At 46.9% G+C, this 23,619-nt stretch overlaps 1 protein-coding gene across 5 annotated transcripts in view; it reads left to right on the forward strand.

Annotated features, from left to right (window-relative positions):
• LOC140385610 (RNA-binding Raly-like protein) overlaps window positions 1–23,619 on the forward strand; it is a 1,446,698-nt gene that overhangs the window by 1,331,803 nt on the left and 91,276 nt on the right. For all 5 annotated transcript variants that reach the window (XM_072467935.1, XM_072467934.1, XM_072467936.1 and 2 more), the window contains 2 exons: window positions 6,495–6,673; window positions 8,348–8,404. In XM_072467935.1, coding sequence (XP_072324036.1) covers window positions 6,495–6,673; window positions 8,348–8,386 — 218 coding nt within the window. In that variant the 3' untranslated portion in view covers window positions 8,387–8,404. The remainder of the gene's footprint in view (window positions 1–6,494; window positions 6,674–8,347; window positions 8,405–23,619) is intronic.

Consider the following 23,619-nt stretch of genomic DNA (forward strand, 5'->3'; position numbering starts at 1 on the left):
CAAATGTGGTCCCTTTGTTCAAAAAGGGGAGCAGAGACAACCCCGGCAACTATAGACCGGTGAGCCTCACGTCTGTAGTGGGTAAAGTCTTGGAGGGGATTATAAGAGACAAGATTTATAATCATCTAGATAGGAATAATATGATCAGGGATAGTCAGCATGGCTTTGTGAAGGGTAGGTCATGCCTCACAAACCTTATTGAGTTCTTTGAGAAGGTGACTGAACAGGTAGACGAGGGTAGAGCAGTTGATGTGGTGTATATGGATTTCAGCAAAGCGTTTGATAAGGTTCCCCATGGTAGGCTATTGCAAAAAATACGGAGGCTGGGGATTGAGGGTGATTTAGAGATGTGGATCAGAAATTGGCTAGCTGAAAGAAGACAGAGGGTGGTGGTTGATGGGAAATGTTCAGAATGGAGTACAGTCACAAGTGGAGTACCACAAGGATCTGTTCTGGGGCCGTTGCTGTTTGTCATTTTTATCAATGACCTAGAGGAAGGCGCAGAAGGGTGGGTGAGTAAATTTGCAGACGATACTAAAGTCGGTGGTGTTGTCGATAGTGTGGAAGGATGTAGCAGGTTACAGAGGGATATAGATAAGCTGCAGAGCTGGGCTGAGAGGTGGCAAATGGAGTTTAATGTAGAGAAGTGTGAGGTGATTCACTTTGGAAGGAATAACAGGAATGCGGAATATTTGGCTAATGGTAAAGTTCTTGAAAGTGTGGATGAGCAGAGGGATCTAGGTGTCCATGTACATAAATCCCTGAAAGTTGCCACCCAGGTTGATAGGGTTGTGAAGAAGGCCTATGGAGTGTTGGCCTTTATTGGTAGAGGGATTGAGTTCCGGAGTCGGGAGGTCATGTTGCAGCTGTACAGAACTCTGGTACGGCCGCATTTGGAGTATTGCGTACAGTTCTGGTCACCGCATTATAGGAAGGACGTGGAGGCTTTGGAGCGGGTGCAGAGGAGGTTTACCAGGATGTTGCCTGGTATGGAGGGAAAATCTTATGAGGAAAGGCTGATGGACTTGAGGTTGTTTTCGTTGGAGAGAAGAAGGTTAAGAGGAGACTTAATAGAGGCATACAAAATGATCAGGGGGTTGGATAAGGTGGACAATGAGAGCCTTCTCCCGCGGATGGATATGGCTGGCACGAGGGGACATAACTTTAAACTGAGGGGTAATAGATATAGGACAGAGGTCAGAGGTAGGTTCTTTACGCAAAGAGTAGTGAGGCCGTGGAATGCCCTACCTGCTACAGTAGTGAACTCGCCAACATTGAGGGCATTTAAACGTTTCTTGGATAAACATATGGATGATAATGGCATAGTGTAGGTTAGATGGCTTTTGTTTCGGTGCAACATCGTGGGCCGAAGGGCCTGTACTGCGCTGTATTGTTCTATGTTCTATGTTCTATTACCCTGGTTCTCTGGATTACTAGTCCAGCGACAATACCACTATGCCACCACCTACCCTATACTGTGCCAGACTGTACAATTGTGGCTTTGGTTGTCGCTTTGGAGGTCACCTGGCCATACAGGCACTGCCCTGGGATGTCGCGAAAGTCTGATCTGGAGGTCACACTATGGACACCATAGTTCATGGAACCTTGAAGTTCCTGCACTCCTTTCTCCACCTTTTCACGGGACAGTGCTAACTCAATGGCCCGCTTTAAATCTAATGTAAGCTCTGCCAACGGCTTCCTTTGCATGACCATGTTGTTGATTCCGCACATAAGCCTATCCCTCAACATTTCAGATAGGGATGACCTGAACCCGCAGTGCTCTGCCAGCCACCAGAGACGGGTCAAGGAATTAGTCACAGACTTACCCGGAGGTCGCACGACCATGTTGACCCGGTACTGTTGCATAATAACTAATGGCTTTAGATCATAATGGTTAGAAACCATTATGCAACTAACCCATCAAATGATTTGGAATCCGGAGCAGCCAAGAACGTAAGGCTCCTTATAATACCGAAGGTTGAGGACCTGCAAGCTGTTAGGAGGATTATCTTATGCTGGTCTTCTCCAAAAATGCCATAGGCCTCGAAAAAGTATCCTTTACGTTCTGCGTATTGAATCCAGTCTTCCAGGCCTCCAGTTTATCAAAACGTGGCATTTTTGAAACTTAGTTCCTCATGGTCCTGCACAGCAGTCTTCCGGGGCGGCTGGCGTTTCCTGCAGTAGAATCCGGAGTTTCCTTTTCCCTCATCGCCAGATTAATGACCAGGAAGCCAGCAGTAGGAATGATAAAGGATTTATTTAACTGCCCATGGCAGTAACTATATACAATCACCGTCCCCGTTGGGACAACCAACATGCTGGTCCCTGTTCGGGCCGGCTTTTATGCTCGATCTTATGAGCCCCAGCTGAGTTGGCTTCCAGAAACTACTGGGGAAGTTCGTATTCCACAGGCCCCACAGGCGATAAATTACGATTTCCCCATGAGCCTCGTGGGGGTTAGGACAACAGAAAGAAAAAGAAGTGCTGCATGCATTTATATAGCACCTTTCACAGTGCCAGGATGTACCAAAGCACTTCACAGTCAATGAAGTACTCTGTACTTTGAAGAACAGTGACTGTTGTAATTGAGGGTCCGGCAGCCAATTTGTGCACAGCAGGATCCTACAAGCAGTAGTACGATAATGACCAGAAAATCTGCTTTTTCGGTGTTGTTGGTTGAGGGATAATTAGTGGGCAGAATATCAGAAAGGACTTCCGTGGTCGCCTTTAAGGAACACTGTGGAATGTTTCTTACACCTGTGTGAGATGGTAGATAGAGACTCAACTTAACACAACACCTGAAAGTCAAGAATAAATCAGCTTCACAAAACAAAAAGCGTTGGGTGGGATCCTCCATCAAAGGGCGCGGTGCGCCCCCGCTAGCAGTGGGATTCTCCATCCCGGCAGCCGGCCAATGGAATTTTCCATTGTGGGCACCCTCATGCCGTCGGGAAATCCGTGGGCGTGAGTACGTAACCACCGAAACTGAGGGTCCCACCAATGAAAAATTCAGCCCCTTGTCTGAGAAATCTTCACTTCAGAATAAAATTGTTTTAAACTAATAACAAAAACATAACTAAAGTTAAATTTAATTCTTTAATTGAATTCCTAATATTCTAAATGCACTTATATGAGAATGTTGGATACATATGCTGCCTACTTGAAAGACTTGGATCATCACAGAATATATTGCACCAACACATTTTTTCTTGAAAATCCCTCTTGAATTCTTTTGAACTTGCTGTAACAGTATAAGATGCACTACCACAAGTATTTGGAATTATGTTTTAAGCGACCACATTAGATCAACAAGGAAACTTGTTTCTTACTGCCCCCTCTATCGAACTCTTTTGCATTGTTTTTCAAAACGTTGTCCACATTTTTGTTTTCTGATGAAATTCTTCTTTCCAAACCATCTGGTTTCAAACGCTTTGAGGCTTAACGATGTGAGTCGGTATATTTTTAATTGTTAATGCGGGTGCCAGTAGTAAGTATAGAGGCAAATTAATGAATAACAAATAAGCTGAATGATGACTGAGCAGATCATCAGTTTAAATTCCTTGTTTAGCCACAACATGTCAGTTTATGTCTTCCTATCACCAAAGATAGATCACATTTTTGTGATCCCTATTCAGTCTTTAAGCTCAGAGGCGAGATGAAGATAGAGAAAGGACTTAAATATTTCACCATCTGTCAAGTTGCCTATGCCTAAACAGCTCCCGTTGCATCTGCCAAGCATCTATCAAATACCAAGTACAGCAATTCCAGGAGCCTATCTTACCAGTAACAAAAAGCCTCCAGAACAACTCCAGACTGTTCGCAACAGCAGATAGTAGACCTGAACATTGAATATAGTGTGAAATTCAGCCGGTTACAAAATAGAACCCTACTCCCACTGGCGTTAGAATCATAGAATTCCTACACTGCATGAGGAGGCCATTCAGCCCATCAGTTTGCACCGACCCTCTGAAAGAGCACCCTACCTTGGCCCAATCCCTCACCCTACCCCTGAAACCCCACCAAGGGGCAATTTAGCATAGCCAATCCACCTAACCTGCACGTCGTTGGACTGTGGGAGGAAACCCACACATACACGGGAAGAATGTGCAAACTCCACATAGACAGTCACCCGAGGTTGAAATCAAACCCGGATCTCTAGTGTTGTGAGGCAACCAAGGCTAACCACTGTGCTACCGTGCTGCCCCCAGCAGATATGCAAGGCATACTAACCTCAAGGCATATTAACTATACCTGCTCGATTTAAAATGGTTATGACAAGCTGACAACACAGCTGAATATCTTTAAAGTTGTGTTTAGGCTTAGAACCCACACTTCCACTTAATTCAGCAACTTGAGGAATTTTATAAAATAATTTGAACGTCAGACAATTCAGAAAAATCTCCACCCCAACTTAAACATTATTCTAAGTCATAAGAACAAATATAGAAATAATAAATTTAACAGGAAGAGTAGAAGTAACAGAATACTCAAGGTTATTATAGGAGATAGAAGGTTTTATGGCACAGTGGATGGCATCACTGCCTCTGAGTCAGAAGCTCTGAGTTTGAGTCCCACTCTCGGATTGATGGCCAAAGAAGGTGCAATCACAATACAGTCAAACTGATTGAGGACCAACTTGTACATCTTTACAAACACGCCAACGACAGGCCAGGCTATAACATACATCTAACTCGAGTTCAAACTGCGTGGGTCTCACCCCCACAACCCAAAGATGTGCAGGGTAGGTGGATTCGCCACATTAAAGTGCCTCTTAATTGGGGAAAAAAGAATTGGGTACTTTAAATTTATTTTTAAAATGCATCTAGGAATGTGTGTTGCCATAGGAACTTGGATTCATTAGGGGCTGGTTGGCCGGTGTGGATCATATGTGCCAACAGCACAGGGTTCAATCTCCTTTCCAGCCCATGGTGGAGGTTGAGACTCGATGGGCCGAATGGACTCCTTCTACACTGTAGGGATTCTATGATTCTATCATTGTCTTTATGCTTTCAGTGACTTCCTTGCAGTTACAAAGTATCTCTGAAGTTATAACAAGAATTCCAATCTGAGTACAACCTACTGTAATGTCATTTATTCAATTATGAGGGGGCTGCTCATTATTGCTTATTCCAAATGTATTACAAAAATCTTCTCAACTCAGCTTGAATATTCACTTATATCTTGGCAGTTCAATCCAGTTCACTTTGATGTCTGAATTGTGTTCATGTTCGTTTCCCACAAAAAGCACAAGGAAGTTCTCTATTAACATCCCATGTCTAACATTTGTTAATGAAAGTTCTTCTACACTTATTCCGTAGATTGTTTCAATGCAACAATGGAAAGCCAGTTCAGACATAATACATATTAATAGCCTGATCAAGTAAAATAAGCTAGATAAAGCACTAGATGCCAGCTTCGGGTTTTTTTTCATTCATTTTTGTAATAAATTTCATCTTGGAATTTGCTGCCAGGTAAAGCAGTTCAGGAAATAGTATTGATACGTTTAAGGGGAAGCTAGATATGTGCTTGAGGGAGAATGAAATAGAAGGGTATGCTGATTGGATTGGATGAAGTAAGGTGGAGGAGGCCCATGCCAATCATAAACACAGGAATAGACCATTTGGGCTGCATGGCCTGTTTCTGGGCGGTTGTTTGTTGTTGTTTCTCTTCCAACACCTAGTGGTGTACAAGGTAGACTTCATCTGTTCTCATATTGAGTTTTTTCCTGGAACATGTCACTAGCCTGTCACCGGAGGCTTATAGCTTGAGAGGTGCCAATCCACATCAAGCATGGCTGGCTAAGAGTTTCTTCTGCTCTCACCATCCTCCATTGGCATGTTGGAAGGATTCTGCAGATTGGTATTCAACCTATTTGGCTGTGTTATGAACAAACCTCCCTTGACCTGGGATGGGACTCAAGCCCAGAGCTTCTAGCACAGACGTAAGGGCTGCTTCCCACTGTGCCACAGAACCTCTTTTTTTCTGGACTGTAAATGTTACTATATAATCTTGATTGTAGATCTTTTTGGTATCAATCAATCTAGAATCCAGATAAACTCCAGCAACATGTGTTTTACTCCATTATCTATTCCATTGAAGAATCTTCTGAGAATATGGGCGACACGGTGGCACAGTGGTTAGCACTGCTGTCTCATAGCCCCAAGGACTCGGGTTCGATTCTGACCTTGGGTGACTGTCTGATTGGAGTTTGCACTTTCTCCCCATCTGTGTGGGTTTCCTCCAGGTGCTCTGGTTTCCTCCCACAGTCCAAAGATACACAGGTTAGGTGCCATGCTAGATTGCACCCTGATGTCCAAAGGTTAGGTGGGGTCACCAGGATAGGGTGGGGGAGTTTCCCAGGGTGGTGTGTTCTTTTGGAGAGTTGGAGAGTCAGTGCAGACTCAACAACCAAATGGCATCTTTCTGCACTGTAGGGATTCTATGATTCTAATATCAGAGATAGGGGATATGATGATTATGTGCCTTTTCAACAGTGTCACAGAAGAAGCAGCTTGAAGAGAATTCAGAGTCTGCGCATGAGGAATCCATATCAGAGAATGCAGAAACCTCCACCGAGGAACAAGTGGAAGGAGGCCCTGATGTTGATGGAGATGGGGAAGAGATGACTGATGGGGTAGAAGAAGATTATGACGAGGATGGCAGCAATGAGATGGTATGATCTACATGAGTTAACCAGCAGTACGATACAAATCTTCTTGCAAGACTGCATAATTAGTTCCTAAATTATTCAGTTTAGAATGCTAGTGTCAACTCTCCTAGGAGTTATGTTTAAATATTTTGGAGCAGAAGGTGGGTGTAGTTATCAGTATGTGGCTTTGGCATCTGCGTTATGCAAGTTTAGAGGTCCGAGCCTATTAGAATTTTTTTAAGAGATATTGCCATTATCTTAGGGAGTTCTGAGACAGACTAGGTTGTTGGAGCAGTTTACTCCTGTAAAAGCTACACCAAAATTGAAACATTTTAACCGGAGTAAAATAAGACTTTGAATTGCCATGGTGCGGAAAGAGTTTTTTTTAGTTGGATGTAAAAAAGATGCAGAACACTTTCTTTGACACTGATGTGGAATGGTAAGTTGCACTCCTCCTAGATTCAATCTAACTGATCAAGGAGGAGAAGATAGAAGGAAGGAAGAGGACTACAAAATAGTAAGTAAGGGGGTCTCAACAGCAGATGTCTGGCACAGCCTCTTAACCCAATCTTCAATGAAAACAAATAGGTAAACATTTTTTATTAGACCTGAAAACCATCTAGAAAAGTAGAACTAAGGCAGGGTGAAGCCAGCCTTTTAAGCTTAACAATTAATGTTTCAAATACTGATCTGCTGGATTGCCTTTACATTTCTTTGGCACCAGAAGTTCTATTAGCATTCAAAGACCAGCCAGGGGAGCTCAGTGAATGTTTTTAAGTTTACAGGCACAGAAATCCTCTTTCTCCAGTTAGAAAGTGATGTAAGAAAGGCAGTAGAGTTATAATGATTGTCCACTACGCTACACACAGCACCGGTAGAAATTAATGGATGCGGTATTAATGCAAAATATATCAAACCAACTAACCTGGTGTAACATAGCTCTGAACTCTACATACTTTTGTGTAGAATTTTAAATGTCCTCTCTGAAACTATCATTTTTTGGAAGTTTTTTAATATTCCGCATCACTAGTTTTGAAATTTGTATGTATTAAAGGATGAACAATATATTTCTGAAGATTCATTCAAGGTAATGGATTAATTTAATGACATTATAGCACATGAGAATGGAACTTCCACTGAATTAAGTCTTGCAAACCCCACAATTAAAACAGAGATTTGTGCTATAGAATTGCAGCATTAACAATTGTTCATACAGTGAAGTACGAGAGATGAATGAAGATTTGCAGTGATGCAGTCATTATGCAGAAAGATTGTGAGAAAAATGTTTTCCTCTGTTCATAAACATCTACTGTGATAATGTTGGTTTGGCACTTGCCGTTTTCAAAACGTCATTGTGTCACTTGTGCCCGACAGAAAAAGGTTGGACAAGAAAATGCACCACAAACAATTGAAATCTGATGGTCAAAGCAACTATTAATCAGAATACTTCCAAACCTTGTCATTTCACCTGTCAGTCTTAATTCAGCTCGATCTCACTGTCAGTTTTAACTTTTCCTCCCAATCACTTCTCTCCGTTGTCGCTACAAATTGTTGTTTAAATAACAATGAGAAAACCCGCATGCTTGTGGAATTTTTTAACTGATCACAAAAGTGATGTTGATGGAATTCTCTTTCAATAAATTGGCCTTTCCTGTTGTTTTCTCTGATTTAAAAAAGTTTTTGTCTGATTACTTTCAGAATGAGAATCACGTATCAGATATGGAGGATACACAGTAACTGATGCGAATAGATAAGGTTGGTTTTCTACCTGATTGTTGTTAACTGCAAATAACTGTGCAAACAACATTGAAAAACAGCAACAAATTGCATTTATGTGGCACCTTTAACACAAGGAATTGTGACGAGTTGCTTTACAGGAGCGTTATCAAACAGAATTTGACACTGAGCCACATAAAAAGATAAAAGCAAATTAATGCAGATTCTGGAATCTTAAACAAAAGCAAAAAATACTGGACAATCCCAGCACGTCTGACAGCTTATCACAGCTGGAGAAAACTGGAAATGGGGTCAGATTTATACTGTTGTGGGGGGGGGGGGGGAGCTGCGTGGAGCAGTGGGGCTGGATTGAGGGCCAGCGATAGGTGGAGATTGACAAATATGTCGTGGGCAGGAAGTCAAAAGATGTGTAAATGGTGGAGATAATGACTAAGGAGAATGTTGATAGTGACACATTAAGAGATCAGAATGTGTTGATGGCAAACGAAGATATAAGACATATAGCACACATATGAAACACATATATAACACATAAGAAGATATTCGGCCAAATGATCGAAAGCTTGGCTAAAGATGGAGGTTTTAAGGAGTGTCTTAAAGTAAGAGAGAAAGTTAAGAGAAGTGGAAAGCTTTAGGGAGGCAATTCCAAAGTTTAGGATTTTGGCAGCTGGAGGGACAGCCACCAATGGTGGAGCAATTGAAATGGGGAATGTCGGAGAATCCTGAATTGGCAGAGCGCAGAATATCTTGACAAGGGGTGGGAGGGTCAGTTGTGGGACTGGAGGAGATTTCAGAGATAGGGAGGGGCGAAGCTATAAAGAGATTATAAACAAGGGTGAGAATTTTGAAAATTGAGGTGCGGCCTAATTGGGAGCCAATGGAGATCAGCAAGCATGCGAAAATGGTTGAGCAAGATTTGGTGTAGGTTCGGACATGGGTCGCAGAGTTTAGAATTACCTCAAGTTAGTGGAGGACAGATTATAGGAGGCCAAACAGGAATAACCAAATCCAGAGGTAACAAAGGCATGGATGAGGATTTCAGTAACAGATAATGCTAAGGAAGGAATAGACTCGGGTGGTGTTATGGAGCTGGAAATAGGCAGTCTTAGCGACGGTACAGATGTAGAAAAAACAGTTCAGACCAGTATTCTTATTTCCCTGTTTTACTGTATTTTCCTTTTGGCTCATCTTGAGTTCTGATACAACCCTAAGGTTGCAAACAGCCTGGTTCAAGTTCAGACAATTGCCAGAGAGAGGGGTGGAATGGTGGCAAAGGAACAGAATTATGAGGGGGAATAGCTCCCAATATTTAGTCGGAGGAAATTTCTGTTCTTCCAGCACTGGTTGTTGGACAAGCAGTCTGTCTGTTCAGGGATAGTGGAGGGGCTGAGAAAGGTGGAGGTCAGGTAGAGTCAGGTGTAGTCGGTGTATCTGCTAAAAGTTATACTTGTCTTTTCGGAAGATCTCACCTGTAGATGAGAATAGGAGGAAGCCAAAGATGCATCACTGAGGTACACCAGAGGTACCAATACAGGAGCAGGAAGAGAACCCATTCAGGCAATTCTCTGGCTACCTCAGATTTCAAAGCAGGTTAACTTAAGGTGACAGGTAGATTTTTGTAATGACGCACCTTTTCAGTTATTTTGTAATGTCATTGTTATACTCTCATATTACTAATTCAGTCTTTGACATGTTGAGGATTTGAGGTGCAGACATGATGAACTATGCTGAATACTCTGTCAGTTTATGGTCCTTCTGCTGTATATTAACTTGCTTCAAAAAGAGACACTGACCTAAGTCTGTCAAATAGGTCTGTTTTTTCGCAGTTGTAAATTTTGTCTAATCAAATATTTTGTACCTATCATATTTCATGCTGAGAGCTTTAGCGAGTCAGCCCGGTTCTCGGTCATATTAACTGGAAGCAGCTATGATTATATTGTTCTGCGCAGCAAGACTACTCCGAAATAAATCTTCCATTTTAATATTTTGGGCACAAATATTTTTCAACAATCACTTTGAAAAAATGTATTATAGAATGGTTTTGCATCTCTAGTTATATAGTTTCCAGTGGATGAGATTCTCATTGATAGCACAGTGGATAATTTGCTTACACTGCCACTTGATGGCATTAGCAAACATTCTGAACAATTGAATGTGATCAGAGTCGTTAGAATGTGATTAGAAAGCTGGCAGTGTTCCTTGACTGCTGACAGATGGCTATGGCTTAGGAAGGGAAGGGGTTGTGGGTAGGTCTCCATGGAACCAAACCAGATGAAAAGGAGTGGATATTCCTGGGTGGGAGGTAGGGAAAGACAAAGCGAAATTGGCAACAGGTCTGATGGAGCATGAATGGCGCCTTCTAACCACACAAATATTGAAAATTGATGCAATTTTTCTGGGACGGCCAGTGACTCCTTTAAGAAGACCTGCCCTGGCTGCTCTATGTCCAGTATCAATGCCACATTGGTAACTGAAAGTTGTGTCAGGGTCCCAATTTAATATTTTAGTAAAGCTGTGGCCTCTTTGAAGGCCCATAAAAAATTGGCACAGTGGTGAGCATTGCTGCTTCACAGCACCGGGGCCCGGGTTCAATTCCGACCTTGGGTGACTGTGGAGTCCACATGTTCTCTACATGTCTGCGGGTGTTTCCGCTGGGTGCTCCGGTTTCCTCCCACAGTCCAATGATGTGCATGCCAGGTGGATTGGCCATGTTAAATTGAAAAAATGAAATGAAAATCGCTTATTGTCACAAGTAGGCTTCAAATGAAGTTACTGTGAAAAGCCCCTAGTCGCCACATTCCGCTGCCTGTTCAGGGAGGCTGTTACGGGAAATTGCTCCTTAATGTCCAAAGGTCAGGAGGGGTTATGGGGTTAAGGAGGAGGAGCGGGCTTAAGTAAGGTGTTCTTTCAGAGCGTCAATGCCGATTTGACGGGCTGAATGGTCTCCTGCTGAACTATAGGGACTCTATGATTCTATGAAACTGTCAGGGCCTTGACATCATTGGATTAGGGAGGTCCCCAAAGATGCACTGGGAAATCCCTCTCGAAAGCTCACAGGTAAGGTTTGCACAGGGCAATTGCCAAGAGGAAGTTTGCACTTCTAGACAATTGACCTCTGTTCTCTCCTGTGACCTGATCCTATCGACCTCTGACCTGACCTCCCCCGACTTCCAAACCCCCCCCCCCCCCCCCCCCCACCAAACCTCTGATCTCCACCCCGACCTTTGATTTCCACCCCCCTCAGCAATCCTATCCATTTATGCCTGTCAATTTCAATGGACCTTTAAGTTTATCTGGTTTATGGCAGCTGGTGGCATAATAAAAGGGAGGTGGCTTCTTAAGTTTGACTTTCCTGCCCAAGTACGTACTGCACTGTCTGGATCTCACCTGGCCTGAGTCAGAAAGTCAGGTGAGACAGGCTGGGAAAAGATTTTGTGTAAGTGACTGGGCACAGAGTGACAATCCAACGCTGATTGCCACTCCAAGGAAGTATCAATTGCTTTCTGATCTGTTGCTCACCACAGTGACCACAAGAAAATGTGTTTCCTTTACAGCAACAATTAACTAATAATATCCATTAATCTCCTTTAACTTTGCTTTTCCTTAAGGTATTCAACCAAAGTTGCTGCATTCATTTAACAAAAGTGACTTGTATTTTTTCAATCCATTCCTTTCTCAAATCACCCTTTGCGCATTAGGAGGGCTCTTCAGTGTGTTGATGTGAAGGAACTGAAATGGATTAGTGTAACCTCTCCAGATTTAACAGATATGCTGCATTTCCTAAAGATCATTCGAAATATCTGTATAGCTGCAAAACCATAAACCACTCCGGAATATTTCTACTGGTATGAGACCATTTGCTGTCTTGAACAGAATCTACAGGTTTTAGTTCAATGCTTAACATTATGTTTAAGAAGTGGGATTGTATGGTTACTTCACTAATTATTTTTGATAAAACTACCATACAAGCCTTCTCTGTTTCAATGCCCCTTATTAACTCATGCTGCACAGCAAGAAATGAACAAAACTCTGTGGTAGTATGTATTAGGGGTCATGTGGGACTGGAAGCCCTAATGTCATTGGCTGACAGATCCCGGGTCCTGGTTGGCCGTTGACCTCTAGCTCCGCCCTGAAGGTGGAGTATAAGAAGCCGGAGTCCTCCCCCGCAGGCCATTCTACTATCGAGCTGCGGGGGAACAGACACGCTTAATAAAGCCTCATCGACTTCACTCTATTCGTCTCACGGAGTCTTTGTGCGCTACAATTTATTAAGCGTGCCTAAAAAGGACTATGGAGCTCAGGATCATCCCGGAATGCCTGAGGATCAGCCCCCACGCAGTGAACGCGGCAGCAGCCTTCAAGCACTGGCAGACTTGTTTCGAGGCCTACCTCAGAACGGCCACCGGCCGGGTCACAGAAGACCAAAAACTACAGGTCCTGCACTCGAGGTTAAGCACGGAGATTTTCTCCCTCATCGAAGACGCGGAGGATTTCCAGACGGCGTTCACAGCACTGAAAAGTCTCTATGTCCGCCCAGTTAACCAAATCTACGCTCGCTACCAGCTCGCGACGAGACGGCAAAGTCCCGGAGAATCGATTGACGAATTCTACGCCGCGCTGCTGATTTTGGGACGAGCCTGCAGCTGCCCTTCGGTGAACGCAAATGAACACACGGACATGTTAATGCGCGATGCTTTTGTGGCAGGTATGAATTCCTCCCAAATCCGCCAAAGACTTCTAGAAAAAGAGTCGCTAGGACTCTCAGAGGCACGGGCCCTAGCAGTCTCCCTAGACGTGGCCGCGCGTAATACCCGCGCCTACGGCCCCGACCGCACGGCAGCCCATTGGGCTCCGTACGTACCCGTCGCGACAAACCCCCCCCCCCGGACACCCCACAGGCTTGCGCGGTCCAAACACCAAGTCGCACCGGGGGCGCCCGCTGCTATTTCTGCGGCCAGGCGAAACACCCCCGGCAGCGCTGCCCGGCACGCGCAGCAATCTGCAAGAGCTGCGGGAAAAAGGGCCATTTCGCGGTTGTGTGCCGGTCCCGCGAGGTCGCCGCTGTCCCGGGAGAACAGGGAGCCCTGCACGCCGCTTACGCTCCCCAACCCCCCCCCAGCGCCCCATGTACGACCCGCAGGCGCAGCCACTCTGGGTCCCGACCACCGCGGTCCCGGGAGAACAGGGAGCCCTGCACGCCGCTTACGCGCAACAACCCCCCCATCCCCACGTATGACCCGCCGGCGCTACCAATTTGGGTCCCAACCATCGCTGTCCCCAGAGATGAGGGAGCCCCGCGCGGTCCTAACGCTCCCCAACCCCCCCAGCGCCCCACGTGCGACCCGCAGACGCCGCCATTTTGGGTCCCGGCCACCACGAGGGGAGGAAGGGCGCCGCCATCTTGGACCACCCCAGACCTGTACGACGCATGGGGGCGGCCATTTTGTCCACCCCCGCCGCCATCTTGTGACCCCCCAGCCATGTGCGATGTATGGGGGCAGCCATTTTGTTCATCCCCGACGCCATCTTGGACGGCAACAACGGACCCCAGTGTCGACGGCTCCACGGGGTTCGAGGAAGACGCTCCACTACTACAACCACGTCTCGCTTCAATAACGCTCGATCAAGCTCGGCCCCGGACACTCCAGACAACAACGACAACAGTGCTAATAAACGGGCACGAGACACCATGCCTAGTCGACTCCGGGAGCACGGAGAGCTTTATCCACCCCGACACGGTAAGACGCTGTTCCTTGACCACCTATCCCAGCGCACAAAAGATTTCCCTAGCTGCAGGATCCCACTCCGTACAGATCAAAGGTTTCTGCATAGTTACCCTAACGGTGCAGGGGAGGGAGTTCAAAAACTACAAACTACACGTCCTTCCCCAACTCTGCGCCCCCACATTACTGGGATTAGATTTCCAGTGCAATCTACAGAGCCTTACGTTCAAATTCGGCGGCCCAATACCCCCACTCACTATCTGCGGCCTCGCAACCCTCAAGGTGCAACCCCCGTCCTTGTTTGCAAACCTCACCCCGGATTGCAAACCCGTCGCCACTAGGAGCAGACGGTACAGCGCCCAGGACCGGACCTTCATTCGGTCCGAAGTCCAGCGGCTACTAAAGGAAGGCATAATCCAGGCCAGCAATAGTCCCTGGAGAGCACAGGTGGTAGTAGTGAAGACAGGGGAGAAACAAAGGATGGTCATAGACTATAGCCAGACCATCAACAGGTACACACAACTAGACGCGTACCCTCTCCCCGCATATCCGACATGGTTAATCGGATTGCCCAATATAAAGTCTTCTCCACCGTGGACCTCAAGTCCGCCTACCATCAGCTCCCCATCCGCCCAAGTGACCGCAAGTACACAGCCTTCGAGGCAGACGGGCGATTATACCATGTCCTAAGGGTCCCATTTGGCGTCACAAACGGGGTCTCGGTCTTCCAACGGGAGATGGACCGAACGGTTGATCAACATGGGTTGCGGGCCACGTTCCCGTATCTCGACAATGTAACCATCTGCGGCCACGACCAGCAGGACCACGACGCCAACCTCCAAAAATTCCTCCAGACCGCCAAAGCCTTGAACCTCACGTACAACGAGGACAAGTGCGTTTTAGCACCAACCGGCTAGCCATTCTGGGCTACGTAGTGCGCAATGGGATAATAGGCCCCGACCCCAAACGTATGCGCGCCCTCATGGAATTTCCCCTCCCGCACTGCTCAAAAGCCCTGAAACGCTGCCTGGGGTTTTTTTCATACTACGCCCAGTGGGTCCCCCAGTACGCAGACAAGGCCCGCCCCCTAATACAGACCATGACCTTCCCTCTGTCGACAGAGGCTTGCCAGGCCTTCAGCCGCATCAAAGCGGATATCGCAAAGGCCACGATGCGCGCCATCGACGAGTCCCTCCCCTTCCAGGTCGAGAGCGACGCCTCCGACGTAGCTCTAGCGGCCACCCTTAACCAAGCGGGCAGACCCATGGCCTTTTTCTCCCGAACCCTCCACGCTTCAGAAATCCGCCACTCCTCAGTGGAAAAGGAAGCCCAAGCCATAGTGGAAGCTGTGCGACATTGGAGGCATTACCTGGCCGGCAGGAGATTCACTCTCCTCACCGACCAACGGTCGGTAGCCTTCATGTTCGATAATGCACTGCGGGGCAAAATCAAAAACGACAAGATCTTAAGGTGGAGGATCGAGCTCTCCACCTTCAACTACGAGATCTTGTATCGTCCCGGAAAGCTGAACGAGCCGTCCGATGCCCTATCCCGCGGCACATGTGCCAACATACAAATTAACCGCCTCCAAACCCTCCACGAGGACCTCTGCCACCCGGGGGGTCACTCGGTTTTTCCACTTTATCAAGTCCCGCAACCTCCCATACTCTTTAGAGGAGGTCCGTACAGTCACAAGGGACTGCCACATCTGCGCAGAATGCAAACCGCATTTTTTCAGGCCGGATGGTGCGCACCTGATTAAGGCTTCCCGCCCCTTTGAACGCCTTAGTCTGGATTTCAAAGGGCCCCTCCCCTCCACCGACCGCAACACATACTTCCTTAATGTGGTGGACGAATACTCCCGCTTCCCATTCGCCATCCCCTGCTCTGACATGACCGCGGCCACAGTCATTAAAGCCCTGAACACCATCTTCACACTGTTCGGTTGCCCCGCATACGTCCACAGCGACAGGGGGTCCTCTTTCATGAGTGAGGAGCTGCGCCTGTTCCTGCTCAGCAAGGGCATAGCCTCAAGCAGGACGACCAGCTACAACCTCCGGGGGAACGGGCAAGTAGAGAGGGAGAACGGCACGGTCTGGAAGACCATCCTACTGGCCCTACGGTCCAGGGACCTCCCAGTTTCACGGTGGCAGGAGGTCCTCCCGGACGCTCTCCACTCCATCCGGTCGCTATTGTGTACGAGCACTAATCAAACGCCTCATGAGCGTCTCCTTGTCTTCCCTAGGAAGTCCTCCTCTGGAACGTCGCTGCCGACCTGGCTGGCGGCCCCAGGACCCATCTTGCTCCGAAAGCATGTGCGGGCACACAAGGCGGACCCGTTGGTCGAAAGGGTTCACCTCCTCCACGCGAACCCGCAGTACGCTTACGTGGAGTACCCCGACGGCCGACAGGACACGGTCTCCCTGCGGGATCTGGCGCCCGCCGGAAACACACACACCCCCCCGACACCATTCACCCAACCCCCCCCCCTTCCTGCCACCGCCGCACCCCGCGACCGCCCCCTTCCCAGGAGGATCGGATCCCCTCCCCTCAGGCCCGACCAAGAATAAAGCCCGAGCTGAAACCGTAAGGCCCCCGGAGACGACAACACCGGAACAAGCACCACCACCACCACCGGGGCCGAGGCGATCGACACGGACGACCAGACCGCCCGACCGACTCGTGGCGTCGATCTAAATCAATATATGGACTTTTCACAAGAACATTTTGCTTTTCTCCCGATACCTTCTGTAAGTAGTTGAAACAGGACAAAATTGTACATACTGTATTGCCACATGAATGTTTTCCTCCCAGGACCAGCCCTGTAAACCCTTACCACCATACGAAGCATCACCCTGCCGGGTTCATTTTTGACAAGGGGTGAATGTGGTAGTATGTATTAGGGGTCATGTGGGACTGGAAGCCCTAATGTCATTGGCTGACAGATCCCGGGTCCTGGTTGGCCGTTGACCTCTAGCTCCGCCCTGAAGGCGGAGTATAAGAAGCCGGAGTCCTCCCCCGCAGGCCATTCTACTATCGAGCTGCGGGGGAACAGACATGCTTAATAAAGCCTCATCGACTTCACTCTATTCGTCTCACGGAGTCTTTGTGCGCTACAAGCTCTATCTGTAATACTACAATCTATAGAACTATGTTGGACTCTCAATGCAGAAAGCTTGAAGCACTGTGTAATGCGTGGGGTAATTTTTTTTGTTTTCAGCATTCCCTAAGCAATGCAGAAGAGCATATAGGGAATTCTGGCGCATGCCTCCTGTGATTTGTTCCGCTAATTGTAAGGGAAGAAAGAAGAAAGTCACAAGGATAGATTACCTCAAACACAATCTGTACCGCTGTCTAGCAAAGCTTTGTGGCAGTGTGGTAGTCACCATTGATGTATATATTGTATATATAGGATGTTGATATAGGTGCTTTACGGTAAGGCCCCTGTACTATAGGTACGGGGGTAGATGCCTGCCTGCTGGCTCCGTTCAGTAGGCGGAGTATAAATATGTGTGCTCCCAGTACAGCAACCATTTCGTCAGCTGCTGTAGGAGGCCACACATCTCAGTGTAATAAAGCCTCGACTACATCCTACTCTCGTCTTTGTGCAATTAACCATGCATCAGGCAGGAATGCTGAAGATTGAACGTTAAGGGGCTGGATTCTCCATTTCAGGGACTATGTAATTTCACGCCAGAAAAACTGGCGTCAAAAGCCCCCATATTCATAGCCCTGCAGGGGGCTAGCAGGGACCCGTCGTGAATCTAGTAGCTTTAGCTGCAGATACACGCCCCCGCATTTCCGGGTCAGAGGTCACGCATGCGCATGCTGGACTCAGACCGCGGAGCTGGACCTCCTAAATAGTGCCGCCAATCGGCCATGCGCCCGACCCGGACCACCCACTCGAAAATACCCCGGTCCCATATGAGCTCCCCTCCCTGTCCTCGGATCGGCCTGCCCTCAACCATGGCGTCCGCGGACTGAGTCTGCAGCCACCACGCGAGTATCCCGAACAGCAGGATCATTTAGATCCGCGCTGTCGGGAACTTCTGCCGGTCGGGGGTGGAAAATAGCGGGGCGGGCCTCGGGCAATGGCCCCTGCAGGTAAGGAATACGCGGTGCGGGGAGTACGCCACTTTTCGGGGGCAGGAGAATCGAGGAACCGACGCCGGTCCCAATTCCATGTACGAAACTGGATTCTCCGTCCCGGCGCCGGGCGTGAGTTTGGCGTCGGGGTGCGGAGAATCGAGCCCAAGATTTGTGTGCCAGGCCATACAACAAATTCACAAGAGCAACAAATGTTATTTGTGTGAATCTCTGCCTTCAAACATATTTTTTCAGCAAGGCCAGCATTTATTCCCCCCCCCCCCTCCCCACCCCTATTAGTCTTGCAGATGAGCTTTCTTCTGAAATCGCAGCAATCCAATGGCCAAATATGCACCCACAATGCAATCGGATAGTAAGTTAAAACCATAAGACAGAGGAACAGAATTAGGCCACTCGGCCCATCGAGTCTTCTCCGACATTCAATCATGGCTGATATGTTCTCATCCCCATTCTCCTATAAGACCATAAGACACCAGTTGCTGGAATTTGGCCCACTGATGATGAAGGAATAACAAAATGTCCAAGTTGGGTTTTTGAGGGAAACGTGAAGCTGATGGGGTTTCCCGGCCCCTGCTGCCTTTTGTCCACCTGGGTGGTGCAGCACACAGGTTTGAAAGAGGCTGCTGAGGAAGCCGTGCCAACTTGGCACAGATCATCTTTTAGATCCTACACAATGCTGCCACTGTGGAGGGAAGGCAGGCAGCCGAACCATAAAATACCAGCGCTGCCAGCGTCTTAGTTTGGAGATGTATTCCCAGCCCTTGCATTGTTCAGGGCAGGGGGCGGAGGGTGGGAAAGTGATCCCATCCACACATGTGTTTCATACACTACCTGTACCTAACAGTTGAGGGGCGGCGGTTACAGAACAGTCAGCCAGCCATGTCTCTCCTGGGGTATTTCCCCAGCCCGACAATAGTGATGAAATCAAGCAGATTGCAGGGGCTGGTTTAGCACAGGGCTAAATCGCTGGCTTTTAAAGCAGACCAAGGCAGGCCCGCAGCACGGTTCAATTCCCGTACCAGCCTCCCCGAACAGGCACTGGAATGTGGCAACTAGGGGCTTTTCACAGTCACTTCATTTGTGACAATAAGCGATTTTAATTTCATTTTCATTTCATTTCATTTCTTATTCCTGCTTGCCACAAGGGTAAATTGGAACTAGCCATTTGGAAAGGGGTGGCTCTTGGTGCTGCACAGGTGGCAGGGAGAGTGGCCGCTTAGCTCTTGGGCTCTGAACAGCACCATCGCTCTTCATCATTGTGGAGGTAGAAGAGCAGGGGCAAGTCTGCCAATGAATAGACAGCTACCTTCCCCAAAGGAAAGCTGGCAATGGGATCACAACTGTCAGACTTTGGACCTAATGGCAAGGAGAAACAACACCCTTTGCAGGAAAGTTGAAATCCCGAGTAGCAGGAAGATATGGAAGAGGAAAGAGGGGCAGGAAGGCAGCAGAGAACAAACCTTAAATATAGGATCTATCATTGCTGACCATGCCCAGGAATGGTTACCGTGCCCTGAGAATACATTAAAGTCACTATGGCATTGCACATCTTCACTGCTGGCTCCTGCCAAGCATCAGCTATAGACCTTAGTGGCGTATTGCCAATGGCAGCAGACCAGTGTATCTCACTGGTCACTGATCCTCTCTTTGCCAGACAGGACTGGCTGGACAGTAATTCACTTCACAACAAACACAGCCTCACAGAGTCAGAGGGCATTGTGTTTCTCTGCCAAAGCAAGATTTGCCCAGGCACAGTACAATTGTACCCACGTGGCCATCAAAGCATCAAATCACCAATCAGTAAGATTCACCAACAGGGCAGGTTTCCATTCCCACTTGATGACTGGGGTGGGGGTTCGTCCGTGGCGGGCATCATTGTGGGTGGAATAGGAAATTTGGAAAGTGGCCAAAATGGCTGTTCTCCAAACTTTTCCACCCATGATGATGCCTGCCACTGGTGAGGCCAAAGGATCATAGCCATGGTTACTCGCCCCTCTGTGGGATCCCCACATTGCATCGAGACAATACAACCACTACCGCCTACTCACTAGCACTGAGCACACCTTTGGGTTTCTGAAGATGCAGTTCTGGCATCTGGATCACCATGCTCTCCAACACCAGCAAGGTTCTCCGTGACTGTAGTGGTCTGTTGCGCTACTCATTTTAGGCTCTCCTTAAGGAGACAACTCTTCAGTGGAGGAGCAAGAGCTGGAGGCGAGGGAATAGGAAGAAGGAACTGGAGATGAAGAGAGGCTGCACGAGGCGGTGGGCAGGTATGCTTCAGGGCACGAAGATTTCATGGAAATGCCATAAGTGTCAGGGATCTTCTGATCCATAAACTTGGCACTTGGAAAGAAGATATCTTATTCATGCTGACTCTCGCACAAATTACCATAATCCATTCTGGCAGCTGTGTCCTTCAGAACTCAGCGGGCTGTGTCAATGGTGATACTACCAAGCTATTTTTGGTAATGGAGTAACCCAGAGTATAGAACATAGAACATTACAGCGCAGTACAGGCCCCTCGGCCCTCGATGTTGCGCCGACCTGTGATATATTCTGTGCTCTTGCCACCCTCAGTGCGTCCTTCAAGTAATGTTCAAAGGAATACTGATTAGCTAGCTGAGGATGGTAGTTGGTAGTGATTGTTATATATGACCTTAAGTCACAACACCATATAGTCCAGAGTTAATGTTCAGGACTGGCAGGCCACTGTATACCACTGCGTTGTCACATGGATTATAATAAGAGTCTGGGATACTGGCTGATTAGTATGGTTATATCTGACTGTTGCTAGACTAACCTGTGGGACTACTTGCTATTATTGAATGCACTCTATTTATTCTATTTACTCTATTTGAATATTTTAATACAATTTGTATTCAACAGACTGGATAGCAGGGCTACAATACAGGATTGAGTAAAGGAGCACAGTTTTGCTAATAAAACCAGAGGGAACTGGCTACAACTTTGTGAACTTGTGTTTGAACTTTAAAGATAGGATAAGCTTCACAGCTAGGATTCTGTACCTTCACACTCCCTCTCCGAACTTAGCAGTCCTAGATGTTAATGAGGACAAACTTTTCAGGGTTGACTGAGATGAATGTGCCTCGTTTTGTCCTAATTAGATTTTATTGCTATTCTTTGTAGTGGTTTATACAACTGAGCAGTTTAATGGGCACTTCAGAGGGCAGTTAAGAGTCAATCACATTGAATTGGAGTTACCTGGAGTCCAGGCCAGGCAGCAACTTTCCTTCCCTGAAGGACATTGGTGAACATCAAGGTTGTGCTTATGACTGCCCAGCAACCTAATGTCACTTTTACTGATACCATCACTTTATTCCTCCTTTTCCATGTATTCTACTGCTCTGATAGTTCAACATCCGATTAGCTTTGCAAATTGCTGCTCTGTATTGGTTCGGCATATTTAATGCCAATAGCTCCATTTTGCATCCCCTTCAAAGCTGTATCTGTGACCAGAACTGGGCACAATGTTCTTTGTCTAGGGGACTATAAGGTTTAAGCATGCCTTTTCTTCCTCTTATCTATGCTCTATCATTTTTAGCATTCTATCTTATTTGTTGTTTGTTGTTCATGTATTTTAATAAAATGGTGATCAGACACTTTAATCCAAATACATGAAGCAAATCATTAAAAATAGAATGTAGAGAGTGGCACAGTGGTTAGCACTGCTTCCTCATGGCGCCAAGGACCCGGGTTCCATCCCGGCCCCAGGTCACTGTCCGTGTGGAGTTTGCACATTCTCCCCATGTCTGCTTGGGTCTCACCCCTACGATAAACCCCTTAATTGGAAAAACTAAAAAAATTTTTTTTAAATAGCACGTAGATTAATTTCTACTTCCTTTAGCATCTCATTCAGTTTTGATCACTGTACTGACAAAAAACAGACAAGCTCTGAGAGGGTTGAGATAAATGCGTTTTTAAATCAGTGAGGCAGAAAAAAGGGTTATTTGAGATAACTCAGCACAGTAAACAAAAGACAAACAAGACCTTGACATTTATTTTAAATCATGTAAGATGTGAATGTGAATATGTTCTTAGTGGGAACCAGAAAGAGATAACTAAGGAACATATAGGCCACCAAATCTGCAGGTTATATGGAACTAAAATGTAATTATGCAGGATGAACAACTATTATCGAATACACTATATTTATTCTTTCAATATTTTAATACAGTTTGTATTCAACAGACTGGCTAGTAGAACTACAATGCAGCATTGAGTAAAGGAATAGAGGGTTACTACTAAAGTCAGATGGAATTGGCTACAACTTTGTGAATCTTGCATTTGAACTTTCACGAGAGGGGAAGCTCCACAGACTAAATTCTGTACCTTCACACTAGCCTCCTTATATTATTCTGGTTTCCAACTTTCTCGCATCCTTTCCTGAAAGTGATAGCTAGTTGGAGTGCAGTCCCATGGATGCTCTCTTAAGTTTAACCCAAATAATTATTCCTCAAGTTTGAACCTGAACTTTGTGGCCTCAAACTTCGATTGCACCCGACACAAAGCCCACAGGGAGCAGCAGACATACCTCATGTGCGTGTTCACATGGAACTAGACATCACATCAAATTCATTCCGGAACAGTAGTAATGATTCCATGTGTAGTCAGCGCTAGCTGCATCATTCTTTTGGGAACTTTGGAATGAGGAGCAGAAATAGGCAATTCAGCCCTTCGAGCCTGCTCCACCATTCAATCAGGTCATGGCTGATCTCTTCCTGGTCTCAAATCCATCTCTCCATCTCGTCCCCATATATGTTGCACATCTATTTGTAGAAGGTTGGAAAACCAAGCATCTCTGAAGACAGTTAAAGACGGAGGGCTGGATTCTCCGCACCGCCGCGCCACATTTCTGTCTTGACCCGCCGGCGGGATTCTCCGTTATGCCGGCCAGTCCATAGGGTTTCCCATTGTGGGGCAGCTGCATGCCGTCGGGAAACCCCCGGGTTCCAGCAAAACGGAGAATCCCACTGGAGAGAATCCAGCCCAGAAACTCACCAAGCTTCCTTCAACAACATCTCCCAAACCCATAACCTCTACCAACTGGGAGGACAAGGACAGCAGGCACATGGAAACACCACCACCTTCAGGCTCCTCATCAAGTCACCTGTCATCCTGACTGGGACCAATATTGCTGCTCCTTCTCTGTCACTGAATCAAAATCCTGGAACTCCCACTTGAACAGAACCGTGGGTGTATCTATACCAGAGTTCAGCAGCAGTTCCGGAAAGCAGCTTACCAGCACCTTCTCAAGGGCATTTAGGGATAGGCAACAAATGGTAACCTTACCAACATCCAATCAACAAAAATAAATCTGCCTCAAAGGAGAGGTTTATTCTGGCTACAGAGAGCAGGAAACGTTGTCAAACAGATGGGCAG

The sequence above is a fragment of the Scyliorhinus torazame genome, chromosome 11 (assembly GCF_047496885.1).
Source record: "Scyliorhinus torazame isolate Kashiwa2021f chromosome 11, sScyTor2.1, whole genome shotgun sequence".
NCBI lineage: Eukaryota > Metazoa > Chordata > Chondrichthyes > Carcharhiniformes > Scyliorhinidae > Scyliorhinus > Scyliorhinus torazame.